The following is a 19,495-nucleotide window of genomic DNA, read 5'->3' as shown; positions in this document are numbered from 1 at the left end:
AAAAGCTCTTTTTATATAAACTTTTTATGTTTATATATTAGACACTTCAGCCATCTTGTCTGCTGCTCTGTTCATGTTGTCAAACATTAAAGCAGAACGAGTTCAGCCTTCAGGTTCTACTGAGAACATTACAGAAACTCACACTCATGTCCTGGAGACGTGTCCTAACAATAACCCACCCCTAACCTTAAAGGGATAGTTTGGATTATTTGTGATGGGGTTGTATGAAGTAGTTGTATTACGTCCAGCAGGTGGCGGTCGACACGCCCCCCCAAACCATTCAGTAACCTGATCCAAGTATCACCATTATTAAAGTAATGTCATTTGAGTACTTTCCGTTACTTTTGGATTACTTTAATAACAGATATGGTAAAATTGTTTAGGCTATTGTTCATTCTTCATTGTTAGGTTTATTAACTGTTAGTCCAAAGTAAACTGACCTAAACTTATTCATACACACACCAGCATCACCACCTACAGCCCAAAATACTTTTCAACAGTAGTTGTATTGACAGGTTAGTAAACTAGCTGGTTTTCTGTGTAGCTAATGTTAGCAGTTGTTTTGTGTAGCTAACATTAACGTTGTTGCTAACGTGAGGGGTTGGTCTACGTTGCTAACTTTAGCGGTTGATCTGTGCATGTAGCAACTGCTAATATTAGCAACACAGTGTAATTAACATTAGCGGTTGCACGGTGCATTGTTGTACATCATTCTTTATTTAAAAATACAGGTTAAAATTGTAATCTTGTAATATCTTTTTACGAAATGTTGCTGTAATCTGATTAACTGTTACTGTTGTAACTGACTGGTTTGTTTGTTTATTGTTTGGTTTTTTTTAATCTGCTACTCATTTTTTGTTGATTCTGGAGGACAAGAGCAGTGGTGTTTTTCCAACAAAATAACCACAAAATATAATGTCAAAAATAAAATCATCCATCCAATTATTTTTAACCAGCTAACGCACGACTGGCTGTAGGTTTACCTGGGAGAAGGTAAACACAAGCTCGTTTCATCTGATTTCAGGGAACATCTGACCCGGTGACAGAGAATAATTATAGCCAATCTTCTCATGGATGGTTTCATTAACTTATGTCAGCCACATTGAGGCATTGCTAATAAACTGAGACTAATGGATAATGATGTAATTGCAGAGACTCACCAGCATTAGTAATAATGTGAGAAGATAACCCTGTGCTGTCTCTGCAGGGACATGGATCATTAGAGACTTACATCACAGTCACGATCACACAAACATTCAGAGTAACGAAGGACACCGAGCCGAGAGCACTGCATCAGATATACAGTGATTACAATTATTTATTTGTCATTTCTCTTTTTCCATAACAACGGAAAAAGCAGAAGTCTTGTTTGACCTCCTGCTCAGGATCTGCTCTGTCCGTCTCACCAAACTACAAAAAGATCTGACTGGGAACCTTTGAACTATGGACAAAAGTGAGAGGAAAAGGAGCGTTGATGAGACGCTCAAAAGAGAAGAGGAGGAAGAGGAGGAAGAGGAGGAACAGGAAGTTCTGGTCGTGAGTTTTGAACAAGAGGTGGAGGAGCTGGAAGTCTCTGACACTGAAGATGAGGAGGAGGAAGGATCGACTCCCCTCATCACTGCCTGTCGTAAAGGCTTGACTGAGGTGAGTTATATCTACATGTGTGTGTTACAGTGAGTTTGTTGTGTACTCATGGTTTAGCTTTGGTTGCCTAGCAGATTTATAACTTCACTCCATTGTTTACTGGAAATTTCCTCCAGGTGAGCGTTTGTCAGAGGTGCCGCTGCATCACAGGTTGTATTTTTCCCATCAGTAACAACATGCGAACACGCATGTGACCAAAATCTTTCTCTTTACATAACTCCTCTGCTCTGCATCCTCTCAAGGGGGGGATTGTGTTCAAAACAAGCATGTGACTTACCGGTTAACACAGGAGAGACACTCCCACAGTGATCCCCTGTGGAGAGAAGTCACACTGAATTACACCTGATGTTAAACAAAACTGAAAACCTGCACCTTCACACGACATCTAGAATCATTTTGAGGTAAAAATGAGCACCAGCAGTTATTTTAGCAACAGGATTTACAGAAGGTAACCCTAAATTTGCGAGACTCTCATGAGATTTTTCATGGCTTTGGTCAAAATGTTTGGATCTGGGGTTCCCTTCTAGACACCATGTCTGCTGTTGCTCGCTAACAGGACAGAGTCAGTCCCTCTGAGCGTGGCCTTCAAATACATTTCATCACCACAGATTCTCTCTCAAGGACCAAAACAAACTCAAAATAATGACAATACTTCCAGAGCACAGTTTTGTTGTAACAGGTCCTACATTACCCTCTAATAAAGTCTGATAAGGGTCTAACAGTGGGAAATAATACACTTTATTTTACTGTACAGCTCTGTTGTAATGTGTCCCTAATTGCCATAGTAAAGTCTAATAAAGGAGCTAATACTGTCTAATAAATAATATATTATTTCTATTTTCTTTAAATTTGATACTAAATACAGCCTGTTACAGCTTATTAATGTGTTATAAGGTGTATGGTCTTTAATTAGGGTATGAATACTGTCTAATAAAGAAGATTTTGGTTCCACGTGCAGCTTGTTATATTTTTCTGTACTGTAAAAGAGAAAAAAGTGTCCTGATTTTCCTTTTTATTTTTGTATTTATTGTTTGTACCTGCTGATGTTGTTAACAGGAGGTCCAGCGGCTGCTGGCGGCCGGGGCTGACGTGACTCTGTGTAACTGCAGCCAGCAGACGGCGCTCCACGTCGCTCCTCCCGAGCTCCAGGGGAAAGTGTTGGGGTGGATGTCGAGGCCTCACCTGCCTCCCCAGGTGCAGCTGCTGCAGGCTGCCTGGCAGGGAGACCTGCGCTCCTTACAGAAGCTGCTGGTGAGACTCCCACACAGCAAAGTTATCCTGTTACAAAATCACAGCTGGGTATTCAGTTGGTATGTATGTATAGAATGTGTCGTCCAACTTTGATCAGATATATTGATCCTAATTCAGTCATTACATTTAGTGATAGTGTGTGTATCTGCAGATTCTATTTGTGCAGTGTTGTGTGGTGTACATCAGTTTTACATTTCTGTTTCCTTCCTGTCAGCTGTCTCATCCAACCTTAGTGACAACCTAGAGAACACGCCGAGAACTAAAGTACAAAATATCAATAGATACTCTATGGATTCCTTATATTTAAAGTGCAATAATACATTTCAGAGGCAACACCTGGTAAATGTGACACTAAATCTCAAAGACTTTAGAAAAACAAGTTTCTTAAAATTCCAATTTTAGGAATTCATTTAAAAAAAATCCTCGCAGGATTATCTGAGATCCAGGAGTTGTTTTTCCCTCCAAGACATCCAGATTAGAGTAATTCTGAACAACAAAAAAAACCAAAATCCTGATCAAGAAAAACATCATCATTACCGTTACATATGTTTTATATACACAACTGTCAATATGCTGGGAGGTGTGAACAGAAATATCTGATTATATTTGCACACAGCAGGTTCGTCCCTGTATTCAGTCTTATTGCAAATAAAGTTGGGCTAAAAAACTTTTTTCCATCCTTATTGGATTTAAAATGTGTTTTTCACAGTTAGATAGCTACATGTTGTCAATAGTATTTACCAGGTATTTTCTATAGGCCCACAGTGCTTTTGATCATGTTGATAAGTGTCTTAGATAACCAATAACAATGTTAGCTAGCTAACACCAGCATCTTCACTGAAACTTGACAGAAAGAAATTAAACTTCACCGAAACAGGCTTGGCTTGTATTTCCAGTGTTTCAAAAACACAGGAAGTAAACAGATGTGCAGTTTGTAAATTCATATTTCTGCATGTATCAGGCTCAGACAGACGGGGTGGATGTGAACGTTCCCAACAGCCACGGTGTGACAGCTCTGATGCTCGCTGTTAGGGACACTGACCTGTTCGAGGGCATAGCGACACTGTTGCCATGGGAACACAGACCCGTGGAAGTGGTCAAGGAACTGCTGGGACTTTCAGCGTAAGAAAACACACATGTGTACATGCATTGATTTATCTTGTGTGTGGACGAACACACCAGCAGCTGTGTTCAGCTGTCTATTTGTTCAGTCTTCATCAAAATTAAAAACACTCCAGTTTCACTTGAGGTTTTTCAGCAGCAAGACTTGAGGCTGCCTCTGCATCAAGTTATACATTTTTTGCTCATGTTAACAAACCAAATGAAAGCGTATCAACAAAGAAAACACATTTTAGATACCTGTTGTTTTCTGAAGCAGAAAACCTGTCGACTCAGACTTTTCGATCAGTGATCTGAGGGTACGAGACCCAGGCGGCTCTTCTGCTCTTCATTACTCTGCCAACATCAGCAGCTCCCTGAAGGAGGAGATCATTCATGTGATGGTTGAGGCCCTCAGTCACACAGGTACACACACACACACACACACACACACACACACACACACACACACACACACACACACACACACACACACACACACAAACACACACACACTGACATTTTACAAACAAACAGCAAGTAAACACAGTGGAACATTTAGCAGCTAAAGATCCAAATACTTCCTTGAGGATTTGGTGGAGACCAAAACAAAGCAAAAAGGACAGTGAGGACATTCGTTAGGTGGCTGAAACGTCACTGTGTCTCCTAGATGTCTAAGTAAACAACTTTTTGCTGATCATCATATCAAGTTCACATGGTATTAAAATATCAATGTTCTGCTCACAGATTTTAGTCAGAACAACTGATAATTCTGTTTTAAAGCTGTGGGAAAATTCTGATCTTACTTCCAGCAGTGCATGTGATCTGCTTTGGGAAAGGAAGGATTATCCACTCATTTGTACAGTCTCATGTTTCTTTCAAAAATAACTATAATCTGATTGGAATTATGAAGTCAACAAAAGTTTTTATACGATGAAAAGGATCCTGTTTCTGAACTATAGTGCTCTCTTTTGTATGCTGTTTTGCCTGTGAGATGTTCTACAGAAAAAACTATCTATCCACAGCCTTTCCACTTTCTTGGGGTGGAACCCACCTAAGGGGTTTTACTGACAGACCTTTTATAGGGTTTTATCCTGCACCAGAACCAGGAGGATCTACCAAGAACTCTTTCACAAAGAACCCTTGACAAACAGGTTCCTCTCCTTGAAGAACTCTTTCCTCCAGACAGCATTCTTTGGATGAAAAGGGTTCTTAATGGAACCATTTGTCTTATAAAGACCCCTTCACAAACCCTGTCTTTAAAAAGGGGTTCTGGGTAGAACCTCAGCCCTTCAGGAAGAATCTTTTTGGAACCCTAATTTCTGAGAATGTCTAAGCTTCACTTTAGTGATTCATTGAACTGGGTTTTTTAATACAAGGTATTCATGTGATAAATGTGCACACACCTTTAAATCAGGCTTCCCATTCATGATTCTGTTCAAGCAAACACACTTTCACAGGCAAACACCTGAACAACACACCAAGTTTATTCATAATCCTGTTTTTCAGAGTAAAACCTTTGCTGCACTCAAAGCCTTCACTTATGTGGAGGAGTGTAAGAAAGGCTTGTTTGTGTGTGTGTGAGTGACCACGCTGCTAAGAGCCTTCATGAGGGTGTGTGAGTCAGTTTGTACCAAGGACGGTGACACAGAAACAAGGTGACACAGCGAGGGAGGTATGAGAGCGGGATGAAAGAAACAGAGCGGGGTAAAAAAAAGATGTTTTCAGACTTCTCATCAGCACGGGGTGTGAACCCAAAGTGAGTTTTTTAAAATCTTGACCTTCTCTGGTAGTAGCTGGGAGAAAGAGTTTGATTTTTTTTTCACCTTTATGTGTCAATACAGGTCAAAGAGGGTTATAATTTTCTGATTTTGCACAGATGCTGCCCCCGCGTCACCACTCGCCTTTGACAAATACTCCTGCCAGGATTTGGACTCAGAGTTTGGGGATTCGGACGTAGAGTTGGACCTTGAAAGCCTCTGTCCTAATCAGTCAACAGCCGCCTCTCCGACGCACATACCAACCCCACAACAGCGCTTTCTGCTCTACAGCCACACAGGGGTGAGTAATAAACAGCAAGACACTCTGGAAGAAGAACCTTTAAAATGTCAAGACTGTCGTTGTTCTTGTTCAAATCTTTGGGACAGAGGTTGTTGCATTCAATATTTGACCGAATTGTCCAAATTTTAGGAAGTGAGACTAACATGACAGCAACAAAACCCTGATAATGATCTCTGTATTTAAGTGTGTGTGCGCTCAAGTAGCCACAAAACACACAGGCAGAGCAGCAGTCAGGAGTCACCCAGAAGTCAAATATGTGGAAGCAGTTAATTGGCTGTTTGAATAAGTGTGTGTGTGTGTGTGTGTGTGTGTGTGTGTGTGTGTGTGTGTGTGTGTGTGTGTGTGTGTGTGTGTGTGGAGGAGGGGAGCTCTGTGTTGCTGACACTTGGCTGCCATACTGCCGTATCATGGCTGTGTGTGTAGATGGAGCAGACAAGCAGGGCAGCTGGTTGGCTGCAGGAGACGAGCAGGTGGTTTACGGATGAAAGCTGCAGTATCTCAGAGGCCCAGTGGACACGATGAGAAGACAGAGAGCAAAAACAGAATAAAAGTGTGATCATTAGGTCAACAGAGAGGAAGCATCTGATCTGACACTGACACACTCAACTGTATATAATATATGTGTACGTGTGTGGTGTTAAAAGTCCCAAATGAAAAGGATTTGAAAAGGAATTAGTGCAAACATTGAGTTCAATAATATGTGGAAATAAAAGGACATTCAGTCGGACAAATAACTGTTGTGTCACCAATAAAGTTAAAACATGGAGGACAATTTGCAGGGTGATAAATATAAAGGAAGCTAATTCATTTTGGAGGAGATTTTTTCAACCAAAATCAACTGACACTGTCTTTAATACATGGGCTTACAGGGGGTTGTTATATTTAAAGGGACAGTTCACCCCAGAAATCAATAATATTTTTCCTCTGGTTTGTTGTGCCATTTATCCATTTGGATAGTTTGTGTGTGAGTTGCAGAGTTTTGTAGATGTAAGCTGCAGAGAAGTCTGTCTTCTCTGCAGTATATTGGAACTAGATGACACTCAGAATGTGGTGCTCAAAGCAGCAAAAACAACAACAACAACAACAACAACAACAACAACAACAACAACAACAAACATTACTTCTTTCAAGCAGACAGAAAGAAGTTTTGGTAGATTCTAGATTCTATCATAGAAAGAAAGTAGTTCCTACATCAAACTGCTCACAACAAGGTCTGTGGTTATGATTTCTGGAAAGAGACACAGGTGTTGAATTTTTCAGATTGTTTTTTTGTTTATTTTGTTGGTGCTTTGAGCAACACGAGCCGAATGCTATTTAGTCCCATCGATTCAGCGGAAGACAGATATCTACAAAACCTGTCAACTCACACCAAAACAATCCAGATGGATAAACAGCACCACAGACCAAATATGTATTTATTTTGGGGTGATCTGTCCCTTTAACATTTTGCTAACAAATTCTCATTCTTATGACTGTACATTTGGAAGCAATGCATGAAAATAATTTTGTAGGAAAAACAGTATTTAAAATAAAATTTCTACCGACTGTTAACTGAGAATAAAACAAAAATCCTTAAAGGTTTCATGTTTGAGCACAAATAGACAACTTTTTTTGCTTTAACTTATCATTATGAGGTAAATGTTGATCGCACAACTTAACGGCTATAGAATAATGACACCATCTGCATCAGGGAGCTCGACTCTGAAGAAACAGAAAGTGATCTGGTGTTGTGTGCAGGTGTTTTCTTGGAAAGGCGACGTGGGGAAAGAAAAGTTTTCACTGTCAGTTGACTTCCAAACCACCACAGAAACAACAGTATATCTACATGTAAACCTGTGATTCTGTACACGTGTAAAAGTTCCTCTTGAAATTATCTGTGAAATCTAACAACTGCTTTATAAAATGCATGCATTTGTGGTTTGGTAGCAGTTTTTTTTTGTAATTTACACATTCCAGAAAATATTTATTACAGGATGAAATTGTTCCCGCCAGCTTGGAAATACATGAAAACCTTCACAGGACTGCAGGACCTCTACCAGCCTGCTTCTGTTCAGTCTGGGACATATCATAAATGAACTGCTTACCTTTGTTCTTTCCAGGAAGTTCTGGAGTCTCCAGGGTCTCCTCGTCTCTCTGACCACCATAAAGACCTCAGCCAAGGTAAGGACTCTTCTTCAAGGACTCCTGGAGTTTTACTGGTTTTGGGTGTTATGTATGAAATTAGAGTTTTTATCTTTGAGGGCTTGTTAGAGAGGGTTAGCAAGTACATCCTCAGTCCTGGAGGATGAAAGGTGTTAAAGAGAAAACACAACAGGAGGATAAAAGTCTCTCACAAACCAAAACCAAAGTTGTTCTAGAATATATTACTATATTACTCAACAATTTTTGAAATACAAAGTTTGGGGTGTCTCTAGAACTCAAAGATCCAGTTTTACCTAAAGAAGAAAAGCGAATTATCCAAACAAAACATTTATTAAAACACAAAAACCTGTCATGGTAAGTTTCCTTGAAATTTGAAGTTATTTTGTTTTTGCATTGTTGACCCCCAAATATCTGATCAAATTGCCTTGTAAAGGGAGGGGGGCTGGGGAGGCGTGACCAGGTGGGAGGGGTCTCACACACAATACGACCTCTCAGCTGAGAAACCCGCCTGCCCGTCTTAACCTCAGCCACAACAGCATGGTTGAGACACAGAGAGGACAGAGCAGATCAGTGACAGAGACGAGAGGACACAGCAGGCAAAAACACAATACAGGTGTGATCAGCAGGTAAACAGAGACAGGAAGTATCTGATCCAGTCTGTAAACGTGCTGGTGATATGGGAGCAGAGTGGACCAACAAGTTCAGGAACAGGTAACACCTGTTGTTTTCTCTATCATTGAACATTACATTAATATTCTATACTCTATATGAAGACTCAGTCTCACTCACCTGTGGTTATTACGGCTCAGTCTAGTGTCGTGGTCTGTGGTTATGTAACTCAGGAATACAGCAGATTTGTTTGCTGTCAGTTGATTCAGGTGCTGCATGAACTTCAGAAACCTCAGAGTAACACTGTTCATTTATGAACCTCCACACTGTGAAACTGCTTCACAAACACGTCACAGTTCAGGAAATACAGTTTGAAATCAGGTTTCCTTTGTTTTGTGGCATTTTGTTGTAGATGTTGACTTTTCTGAACAATTTTGTTGAATTTAGACAACAATATTCAGCTTCTGTCAGGCCATAAATGTGGTATATAGGGATGTAACATGCTTTGCTTCTTTAATAAAAAGAAGAAGAAAGGAGAAGAACTATTTTGACAATCAATGCTTTTATGAAAAAAAAGTCAAAATTCTTTATTTTCAGCTTCTTAAATATGAATATTTTCTGGTTTCTTTACTCCTTTATGAGAGTAAAGTGAATATCTTTGGGCTCTGGGAAACACTGATCAACATTTTTCACCATTTTTTGACATTTTATAGACCAGACACGTAATCAATTAATTGCTAATGAGTATAATCATTATGATGTAAGCATGTGCAAAAAAATCGGCATAAACTGTCCTTGGAGATAAATGTCTGAATTACATATGAACAACTGCAAAACACAATTCAGCAGTCAGCAGCAGCCCTTAGATGAAAATAATTAGATGATTCACTGTGTAAATATCATCGGCTCTGAACGATATCAAGACATTTTTATCACGATATTCAATATATTGTTACATTCCTAATGATATATGTAACATGAGTTTTACTTTTGTGTGTTACTGTGAAAGAATACAAAGGATTGGTGGGTGTAACTGTTTGTGTGTGTGTGTGTGTGTGTGTGTGTGTGTGTGTGTGTGTGTGTCTGGAGCAGATAAGGGGATCCCCCTCTGTTTCCAAAACGCCATGGAAACACTGAGAGACATCAGGCAAGCCTATCAGGACGCAGGGAGGGGAAGCAGGTGGGGAGAGTGAAATCTCTTTTACACACACACACACACACACACACACACACACACACACACACACTATCATATACACTCTTCTGAATGTGTGTCGGCTCTAAAGAAGCACTCATCTACACATTAATGGCACTAAGCTGATAGTATTGACACATAAACACATCGGCATCTGTTTATACGTAGCCACACACATTCTGTGTGCGTACAGTTAACACTCCACCCCCCCTCAACACACACTCTCTACTATAAACAACACACTCTCCCCGGGCCAGTCAACAACTGCCCTTTACGTCTACATCAGCAGCAGAATGGCGTCCTCTCCGGTTACACTCCCGTCCTGTTTTCAGGCACCTGTCACCGTGTCCAGAGGACAACCTGTTCTGCCCAAACAGGTTGGAGACACAGAGACAGGGGGAGGAGAGAGAGGGCTCTGGTGAATCAGACCCATTGTCTGTTTTGTGGAGCTCTCAGCACTGAATCAAGTCCAAACTCTCCGAGGAGAATAAAGCTCTTTGAGCAGCTCTCTAATTTCATAGCACCAGCTTCCAGAAATACAGAGAGAGACGGGATGGAAATGAGTCTTTCGGTCTGTAATGTTCACTTCAGCACAAGGCAATGAAACCCATCACTGTTTGTAATTCTTACTGTAATACTGTTAATGAGAATTTCTCTGTCAGGCCACATCAAACTCCACTGAGCCTATACATCTACTCTCTTCTTATGAAGGTAAGATTAACTGTATCCTCCTCTGTTACTTTCCAGAGGAGGTTTGTCTCTGCCGAGCCTGAAGGACGACAGCAGACAGAGCACCAGGACCTCCTGCCTGCCCGTACCCCCAAGGTACAGGTACATGCTGTCACTGGAGCTGGATCATTTGACATTTGTTAAAAATAACTCACGTGACTGGTGGAAGTGAAACACTGAATTAAATACACTAAAATAACTTTTAAAAACTTTTTATCAAATGACAACAGCTGTCTGACACACTGTGGACCTGAACCAGGGTTTCAGGGAAACTTTTTCCAGCTAGACCCGATTTACCTGTATTTTTGTGTTTATAGCCCCATTTGCACAGATCTAGTCTAGTGAAGGTCATCTGTGATCTTAATCCTGTGCAAATCTGACATGTCTGCACACAAGAAAAATAAGTGAGGCGACCTAAAATTTCAAGGCAACTCACTGCAACTGAGTTTTTAGTTTTGAGCCAAACTCAAACCCTTAAGTTTTGAAATAAACTGACTCATAATCTTTGGTTGAGATATTTTACTTTTCTTATAAAGAGAAACTTGAATCTTTGAGTTTAAGAAAATGAAAACACACAAAAAATAAAACTTGGTCACAGTGAGCAGGAAACCTGCATGGTCTTTTTTTTACTGTCTGAAAAATTAAATAGTTTTAATTGAAAATATTAAAAATTTAACACTTACTTTCACTTCAGTGAGTTTACTCAATATTTTTTATTTTTTTATTTATGTTCTGAGTTTCTAAAATTCAAAGCTTTAAGTTTATCTATCTTTATCTCAACAGAAGTAGTAGTCGTTGGTAAAACGTTTTCAAAACTTAAGAATTTGAGTTGGGCTCAAAAGTCAAAAATCTATTGTGATCCAATGCCTTGAAATTTTGACTTTTCTCAACTTCATAATTTTTACAGTGTAATTTATAGTGAAAAGTAAAACTCTATTTTCACATCTAATGCAGAAAAGTAAGAGTTTATTCTGATTGTTGGAGCAGTGGAAAGATGAGCCGAGATCTTCTGTTTCTGCTGAGTTTAAATGAAAATACTGTAAAACAGCTGCTTCTGCTTTAACCAAACACCTAAAAAGGTCTATTTCTGTAGCAATTTTCCTCATCATGTTGTGCAACACTCAGAAAAACAACTTGAGTCTGTCAGTGGTTGTTTTTGACACTGACAGTGAACATACTTAGACGGTGCACAGTTGCCTGGTTTACATTGAAATGTAGTTTTGCTTCTGCAGCAGACTCCTTCAATACTGGACCAGTTTTGAAAGTGATTGTCCCTATTAGTCACGAAGACACAAAAGATGGGGAAGGAGAGTCCAGGCTGAAGAATCCTGGTCTGGTTACACTTTAACTCCTTCTGCACAGCTTGTTCTTTGGCGTGGCTCCCAGCCCCCACATCTCCTGCCCTTCACTTGTGGTGACTGGAGAGTAACACAAGAGTGAAGAGTAATTATTAATCCAAAGCTATTAATATTTGATCAACAATGTCAAAAACAGGTATATGCATTTAATGCTATGTAGCAGTGAAAATCTTACTTACTTTACTGACTGCCACTTTATATTCTGACAATTACACCTTTTAGTAATTTGAAGACACAAGACATCTATGGCACCCATACAAAATCTGAATTTTGACTTTGATTTGTCCCTCACAGACACAGAACAAGAAGTGTGGTTACTGCATCCCCGTCCTCCCCAGGCCTGCTGTCTGTGGCTGAGCCCGCCCAGCTCAGCCAATCAGCTCCCAGCATCATGGAACCACTACTGTGTTCAAACATTATGGTCCAGGCCAGAGCGCACATCCAGACCCGTACGTAACTGTGCAACTCAAATGTCTAAAACTCTGAAAAACATAACTATAGGCGTTAAAGCTTTGATTCATAATTTTTTTTAAGAATTATAAGGTGTTATTTTTAGATCAGAGGAGTTATACTTTGTTTCCACCATATGAGAATATTCAAAAGGAAACAGTGTTGTAATGTATGAATAAACCATCATGCATTTACAGGAATGATTCACTAAAATAAGAAATACATATTCCTGAGGTGCTATGTATCCATCAAGATTGTTTTGGTGTGAGTTGCAGAATTTTGGAAATATTGGTCAAATGTTATTTATTTGTTTATTTATTCTCCAGAAATCATGACGAGGTTACTCAAGACAATCCACAGACCTTGTTGTGAGCAGTTTCATATAGGAAAGACAGATTTTCTAATGTTACAGCACAGCCAAGGAGGACACCTTAAAAGGGATAGTTTGGATTATTTCAGGTGTTGTGTGAGGTACTTATCCATGGTTGTGTATCAGTAGATGACAGACAGTAAACCCCCAGTTTGGTGAAGCAGAGCAAAGTCCCAGTACAGCAGCTCAGAGGTGGATCATTACAGACGGTGGCGGCACAAAAATGTGTTTTAGTTTTAGTCCCATTATATTCAAGAGAAGGCAGACATCTCTACAGTCAATGCCTCCGAAACTCAGCAACTCACGCCAAAACTGTTCAAATGGATGAAGGTAGTAGTTTACTTTGCTGATGTTACAGTGTGTATGTCGTTTTAAATTTCTTTATCTCCTCCTGTCTGCAGGACTGGGTTCTCAAGATGCTGTAAATGACCATAAGGTGAATTTCAACCAGGTTCACCTGTTTGTCTTTTAATGCTTACATTCCTTTTTATTTCCGCCTATATATATTTACCTCGCCAGTCAGAACCACTGAATAACTGTCATGTCCTTATTCTCTGCAGTTCCCGCAGGGTCTCTTGCCGGCTGTACATCCCAGAACACCCAAGCTGTTGGCGCCACTAGACAGCAGGCCAAGAGATACCGCATCTCTGCCAGTATTAAAGCACCAGGTTCCCCTGAAGCCCATCAGCCGAAGCCCCCTTTGCTCCAGGACCCAGTTTAGGAGAGCAAGGCTGTCTTGGATCAGCCCACGCACTGGTCCTCTGACCACTAAGGGTGGCAGTGAGGAGAGCGGCTCCAGCAGCGGCAGCAGCCAGAGTTCTATCGATCTGGAGGATGACGAGGAGGAAGATGAGAGGGATATAGCTTCAGGAAATCTGAAGTTTGTTGGAGACCGGTTGTTGCAGCATTCCAATAACATGAGCTCCACCGAAGACCATTCAGTTGAGGTGACGAGGCGGCATTTTAATGTCCAATCAAGGATCTGTCCTGTTCCACCGATCAACAGATCAGCACATGGAGAGCCTATCAATCATGCAAGTGATCACCTCAGCACTGAAAAAGCTATGAACTCACTCTGTGAAGGCAAATCCACCATTATGAATTACACAAAAGAGCCTGTTGACAGCAAATCATTTATAAAATTTAACAATGCACAACAAAGAGACACTGTAAATCTTTGTGGGGACACTGTGAACAAGGGAATACCTATCACATCAAAATCTGAGGATGAAGAGATTGATGTGTGCCACAGAGAGCCTGAGACTAGCCATGGGACCACATTTAATATGAATAATGACCATGGTGATGCTATTGCATGCTCTGAAGGAAATTACAGAGATGACCTGCAGCAGAAAAAGCAGACAGAAAGAATAATGAAGGATTCCTGTTATGAAGAAACCCTAGAAAACCCAATCCTTCGTATAAAGGATGTAAAGTTAAAAGCTACTACTTCTGAGGAGAGAACTCCGTTATTGGATGCCAAGGGAAATGAGAGGATGTTGAAAGCCTTAAAGCCTGTACGGAGCAAAAGAAAAAGCACGAACTGTGAGCTAAAACCAAACATCCAAAAAGACCAGCAGTCCTTCATCAAAGACCGAAGTATCCTGAATCGTAACAAGTCCAAAGGCAATCTGAAGCATTCCTCCCTTTCCACACAAGTTAAGGATAAAACCAGGAACAATCCTGAGCTTAGAATTAGTGGAGAGATGGGCACAAACAGAAAATCAAAGCTTAAATGTCTTAGAGGTGTTCATTGTAGCACCAGCACCCCAAGGAAGAAGGTGATTGATCATGCACAGAGCAAACAAGCAAATCCTGACAAGTTGAGCCACAACGGAGCTCAACAGCACCCACCAGCGACGGATCTGAAGAGCACCCACCAGCTAAAGAGACCCGGTCTACCGGGGTCGCTGAGGTCTAAATCTGCTGTGGACTTCATCACCTACCAAGACATGTTTCAGCAGATACAAAGTGGGGATGAAGGACCAGCCATCTATGAGATGTTTGCTGGTCCGATCTACGACAACCTCCGGGTTTCCAGCTCCCGTGAAAAAATCAAGGACAGACAAGTACAGTCCGCTAATGTCAAACACAGACCTTTGAAACAAGTGCAGACTAAGCTGAGGAGAAGTCCAGCGGAGAGAATGGTGGTTTCAGCTAAAAGCAAACCAAAACTTGGGTCATCAAGGGTGAAACCTCATCTCACACCTGTATCAAAGAAAGGCCCCCATAAAATGAAGGACGTGCCTAAACTGGATGACCACACAGAGGCTGAGATACTTCTATCTAAAGATGTTAACATTTGTCATAATCGTGCTCAAGAAAATGCTGAAGGTCATATGTTATCTATCATAGAGGAGGCTCTTTCGAGATATGGATCTGAAACATTAAAATCTGATGACAAAATATTGACAACAGCAGAGACTTCCCCTCATGCAGAAGAAAAAAATGAGAATTCCTCAATAATAACCCCAAACGGACTTGTTCCTGAGCCTGCGTTATCTCAAAGCCCCCAGCATCCACAGATCGACACCTGGACATCTTCTAGCAGCAACAGCCACACCATGTCACCCGTTTACCAGAAGTTTCTGGATGAGGTCGGGGACGGGCCGCTTACAGATGACCTGCTGCAATGTCTGGCTGAGGAGCTGATCTCATTGGATGAGAGGGATGTATCTATAAGCCTGTGTCCTGAAAACCTTGAACCAAGCAAGGAGGAGTCTAACAGAGGAGACGATCCAGTACCAGATAAAAACATATTTCCTGAGGTAAACCATTGTCATTATTATAATACAATATGGCTATGGTTAAGAGTGATTTGGAACTTTCCATATTCAAACACAATCTCTGCTCATTAAAATCATGAAAGCTACTAAGAGTGTCTGAGAGGAGGGAGGGTACTGTCTGTTAGCCTTCCTTTGCAGGTAGTAGTTAAAAAATGGTTACATCAAAACAGATTAAAAAGACGATAGGTTTATAAAAGTGCACTTTTCCACATGTGCAAAGTAATAATTATAGGTTTTTTCAGTCTTTGAACCAATCAGCTATTGTCTGATGATGATTTACCTTTTATGGAAAACAGCTAACTTTTCAGGGCTCCTGGTATAACCCGTCCAAAACATCCTCCCTTCATTGCTTTAAGGTCAATTAGCAATGTTAAGAAGTGAGAATGGACTTTGAGGCTAAGCTCTGGAAAAAGATATGTGCACAAGATGGCAGATACATTTTTTTAAACGCTATGAAAAAACCAAACCGTCATCAGACCATAGCGGATGGATTCCGAGATTTCATTCGGTCAGTGCGTTCCACATGGACTGTTTAGAACGCTACATAATCCAAGTCATCCGTCATAACCCTGTCACTTACTTTGTTAACCTTCGGTCTGTGTATTTTATCGCAGGTTAATACGACACACAGTGCTGCTCTGCTCGGCTCTGGGTTGGTTGTAGATGACACCATCACATGGACAAAGGGTGAAGTACTTGGCAGAGGAGCATATGGGACAGTAAGTATTTAGAATAATCAAGTAAAGTTAATTAAAAAAAACAGTGTAGGAGTTTGTGGCACAAGTTTCACTTACTTCCAAGATTTGGGGGATTTTAAGGGGTTCACTTGAATTTTTTTTTAACTTCTGTAAGTAGTTAGTAGTCAAGAAGAAGAGTGATATGAAGCTGTCCAGTCTTTCTTGCCACATAAAATATTATTTCACTACATTGCTGGGGACAGGCCACAGAAAACAGGGATTGTCTCCAGAAAAAGGGGGTGCTTGGTCACTCTGTCGACCCTCAGAACTCTTGCTGTGTTGAAACTTTCATGACACTAACAATATACACCAACATCCTCAGGTGCACTCTATTCATACAGGCATGCACTCTATATTAAAATAAAAATACACTAAACTTAGAGTGCCAGATATTGATGCTAAACTAAACCTGCCTTCTTACCAGGTGTACTGTGGCCTGACCAGTCAGGGGCAGCTGATAGCTGTGAAGCAGGTGAGCCTGGACGTCTCTGACCCTGGCGCTGCAAAGAGGGAGTATGGTCGTCTGCAGGGGGAGGTGGAGCTGCTCAAAACACTCAGACACACCAACATTGTGGGCTTCCTGGGGACTTTACTCCATCAACATGTGGTTTCCATCTTCATGGAATACGTCCCTGGAGGATCCATCGCTAGCATCCTTCACAGGTAAGGTTGATTCAAAGCGGCTTTGCAACTTATCCAGGAGTATCTGTTGAAACACTGAGCTTTAGAAATACCTAATTTGCAACAAAATCTCACAGCAGGGCCTAATGATAAATGGTCTTCACACCCTTTGTCCCTTTTACTGCCCTCAGGTTTGGTCCTCTGCCAGAGCGTGTCCTGGCTTTATACACTCATCAGATCCTCGAGGGGGTGGCCTACCTTCACATGAACAGGGTGATTCATAGAGACTTAAAGGGAAACAACGTCATGCTGATGCCCACTGGCGTCATCAAACTCATAGACTTTGGGTGTGCGCGACGTCTCAGCTGCCTGAATCACACTGCTAGCAACAGTGGAGATCTGCTCAAATCTGTCCATGGCACACCTTACTGGATGGCACCAGAGGTAGATGTACAGTAGATGTCTGTTTAGGTGGTCGTCTCATCTGTGATGATTCTATTCATTTCACTGGTCGGTGAAAGTGAATCTTCGATCTTGCCTGACTCATCTTTTCCAATCCTCAGGTGATCAACGAGACGGGATACGGCAGGAAGTCAGATGTATGGAGTGTGGGCTGCACAGTGTTTGAGATGGCCACAGGGAAACCACCACTGGCACACATGGACAAGATGGCTGCTTTGTTCTACATTGGGGCTCAGAGAGGGTTGATGCCCTCTTTGCCAGATGGGTTTTCAGAAACGGCCAAGGATTTTGTAAAAATCTGTTTAACAAGGTGAGACATGTTGTCCTCCTGCGTCAGTGCAAACTCAAATGTCTTTTTAGTTGATAGCACGGCCTTTCCATAAACTCACTTAACCCTGTTACAACCCGTTCTAATGAAAAATATACTTGTGAGAGCCTGACACTAATTGAGTGAGAGACTCAATTCACTGGATTTTTTTCTATTTATAGACATGTTTGGGAATAATTTCCACTTGTTTTCTCTCAACTCCAGTGACCAGAGACTACGGCCATCTGCAGACCAGCTGCTGAAGCATTCATTCATCCCCCAAAATGAGACCGGAGGGAACTCCTGGGAAACGCAAAAAAAGAACTGCTGTGTTCACCCACGGGGACTGTGCGGTTAACAAGGAGTTACACTAAGAATGTTCCTGAATTTGAGGAGACATTTAATGATTTAAGACTTGACTCAAAACACTTTGTGTTCTTACGCCACCTATCCCCAGTGATGCTCTTATACTGTGCTTGGGAGCAAGGGGCACTGGGCTCGTGAGCCGGACCATTCCAGGTTGATCAAGGAGAAGAAACTGTGGTCACTGCATTCTTATGCACAGGTTTAAACTGAACAACACGAGAAGCACTTTTATACATCTCACTTGATACTTTAATAGAATCTATAAAATGTGAAGAGATAGATGCCACATTTCTGTTACTGACTTTGGGTATTTTCTTTTGCAATATAATAAATGTGCCAATCCTGTAAAATAACCAGATTTTACATTCATATGGTGTAACTGGTATTCTGTGCTGTGAGATATATTTAGGTTCTGATAGTAAGTATCACATGCATACTGCATCTTATATTAAAATATTCATTATAGGGATGCACAATAAATACAGGGGCCAATAAATTATCAACCAATAATGAGAAACTATTATTTATTACTCTGATAATAAAACTACAGCCAATTAATCTTGGCTATAAAAAAAATGTCAAAGCTTAGACTAAATGTTTTCTAAAAGCCTGACTACATTTCTCAAGTTTTTTTGATGTACTTTGTTAGAAAAAATAAAATAAAAACATGTGAAGACTCTCTGTAATCATGTCGTCAGATTTGGTCCAGTCAGAGCTCTAGAATTTTCAATCATCCAAATTTACTCACTACTTCTGAGCCTTTCTTACACTCAGGTGTGCATGCACTACAGGTTCTATAAACTTATTTTTAAAATTAAAATATATCAGATTATCGGTTATCTTAACTGTATCAATACTTCATCAATCTCATTTAAAAACAATACCAACATTTCACAGTATCAAAAGTAACAAAGCTATAAAAAAGATCTAAGTGCTCATGTGAGACTAGGGCTGGGCATTCAATCTATTAGTCTGTGGCAGTGAAATGGAGCGAGGTGTATTTCACAAAGTTGGTGGCTCAGTGTGCTGAGATGCCACCAAAATACTCCTAAGTATGGAAGTATTAAATGAAGTACTCTACTGGTATCAGAATTACTTAAGGGTGCTGGTGTCGTTTTAAATGATACGCAGCTTTATTCAAGGTCTCAGTTCAGAGAAAAAAAAATTCTTATTGTGTGCCTTGAACTTTTTCTTATCATTCTCTATTGTACTGAAGTTTAAAATTCTGGTATCATGATAAATCTAGTAAAAACATTTCTCATCATATTCAAATCTATAAATCACTAAGTGTTTTCACTCCTACAATCTA

General features: G+C 40.6%; 1 protein-coding gene across 1 annotated transcript; it reads left to right on the top strand.

The window, feature by feature from the left end:
- Positions 1-1,443: 1,443 nt before the first annotated feature.
- Positions 1,444-18,231, top strand: map3k19 (mitogen-activated protein kinase kinase kinase 19). Its single transcript, XM_084725555.1, has 16 exons — positions 1,444-1,644; positions 2,701-2,895; positions 3,857-4,017; positions 4,304-4,419; positions 5,873-6,054; positions 8,154-8,214; positions 9,898-9,985; positions 10,748-10,831; positions 12,382-12,536; positions 13,309-13,343; positions 13,468-15,675; positions 16,308-16,412; positions 16,855-17,093; positions 17,243-17,495; positions 17,615-17,823; positions 18,046-18,231. The coding sequence occupies exons 1-16, from the start codon at positions 1,444-1,446 to the stop codon at positions 18,176-18,178; spliced, it is 4,425 nt and encodes a 1,474-aa protein (XP_084581681.1). The 3' UTR covers positions 18,179-18,231.
- Positions 18,232-19,495: the final 1,264 nt, after the last annotated feature.

This window comes from Lutjanus erythropterus, chromosome 8 (assembly GCF_056507025.1).
Source record: "Lutjanus erythropterus isolate fLutEry1 chromosome 8, fLutEry1.hap2, whole genome shotgun sequence".
NCBI lineage: Eukaryota > Metazoa > Chordata > Actinopteri > Lutjaniformes > Lutjanidae > Lutjanus > Lutjanus erythropterus.
This window is presented reverse-complemented; position numbering and strand designations above follow the sequence as displayed.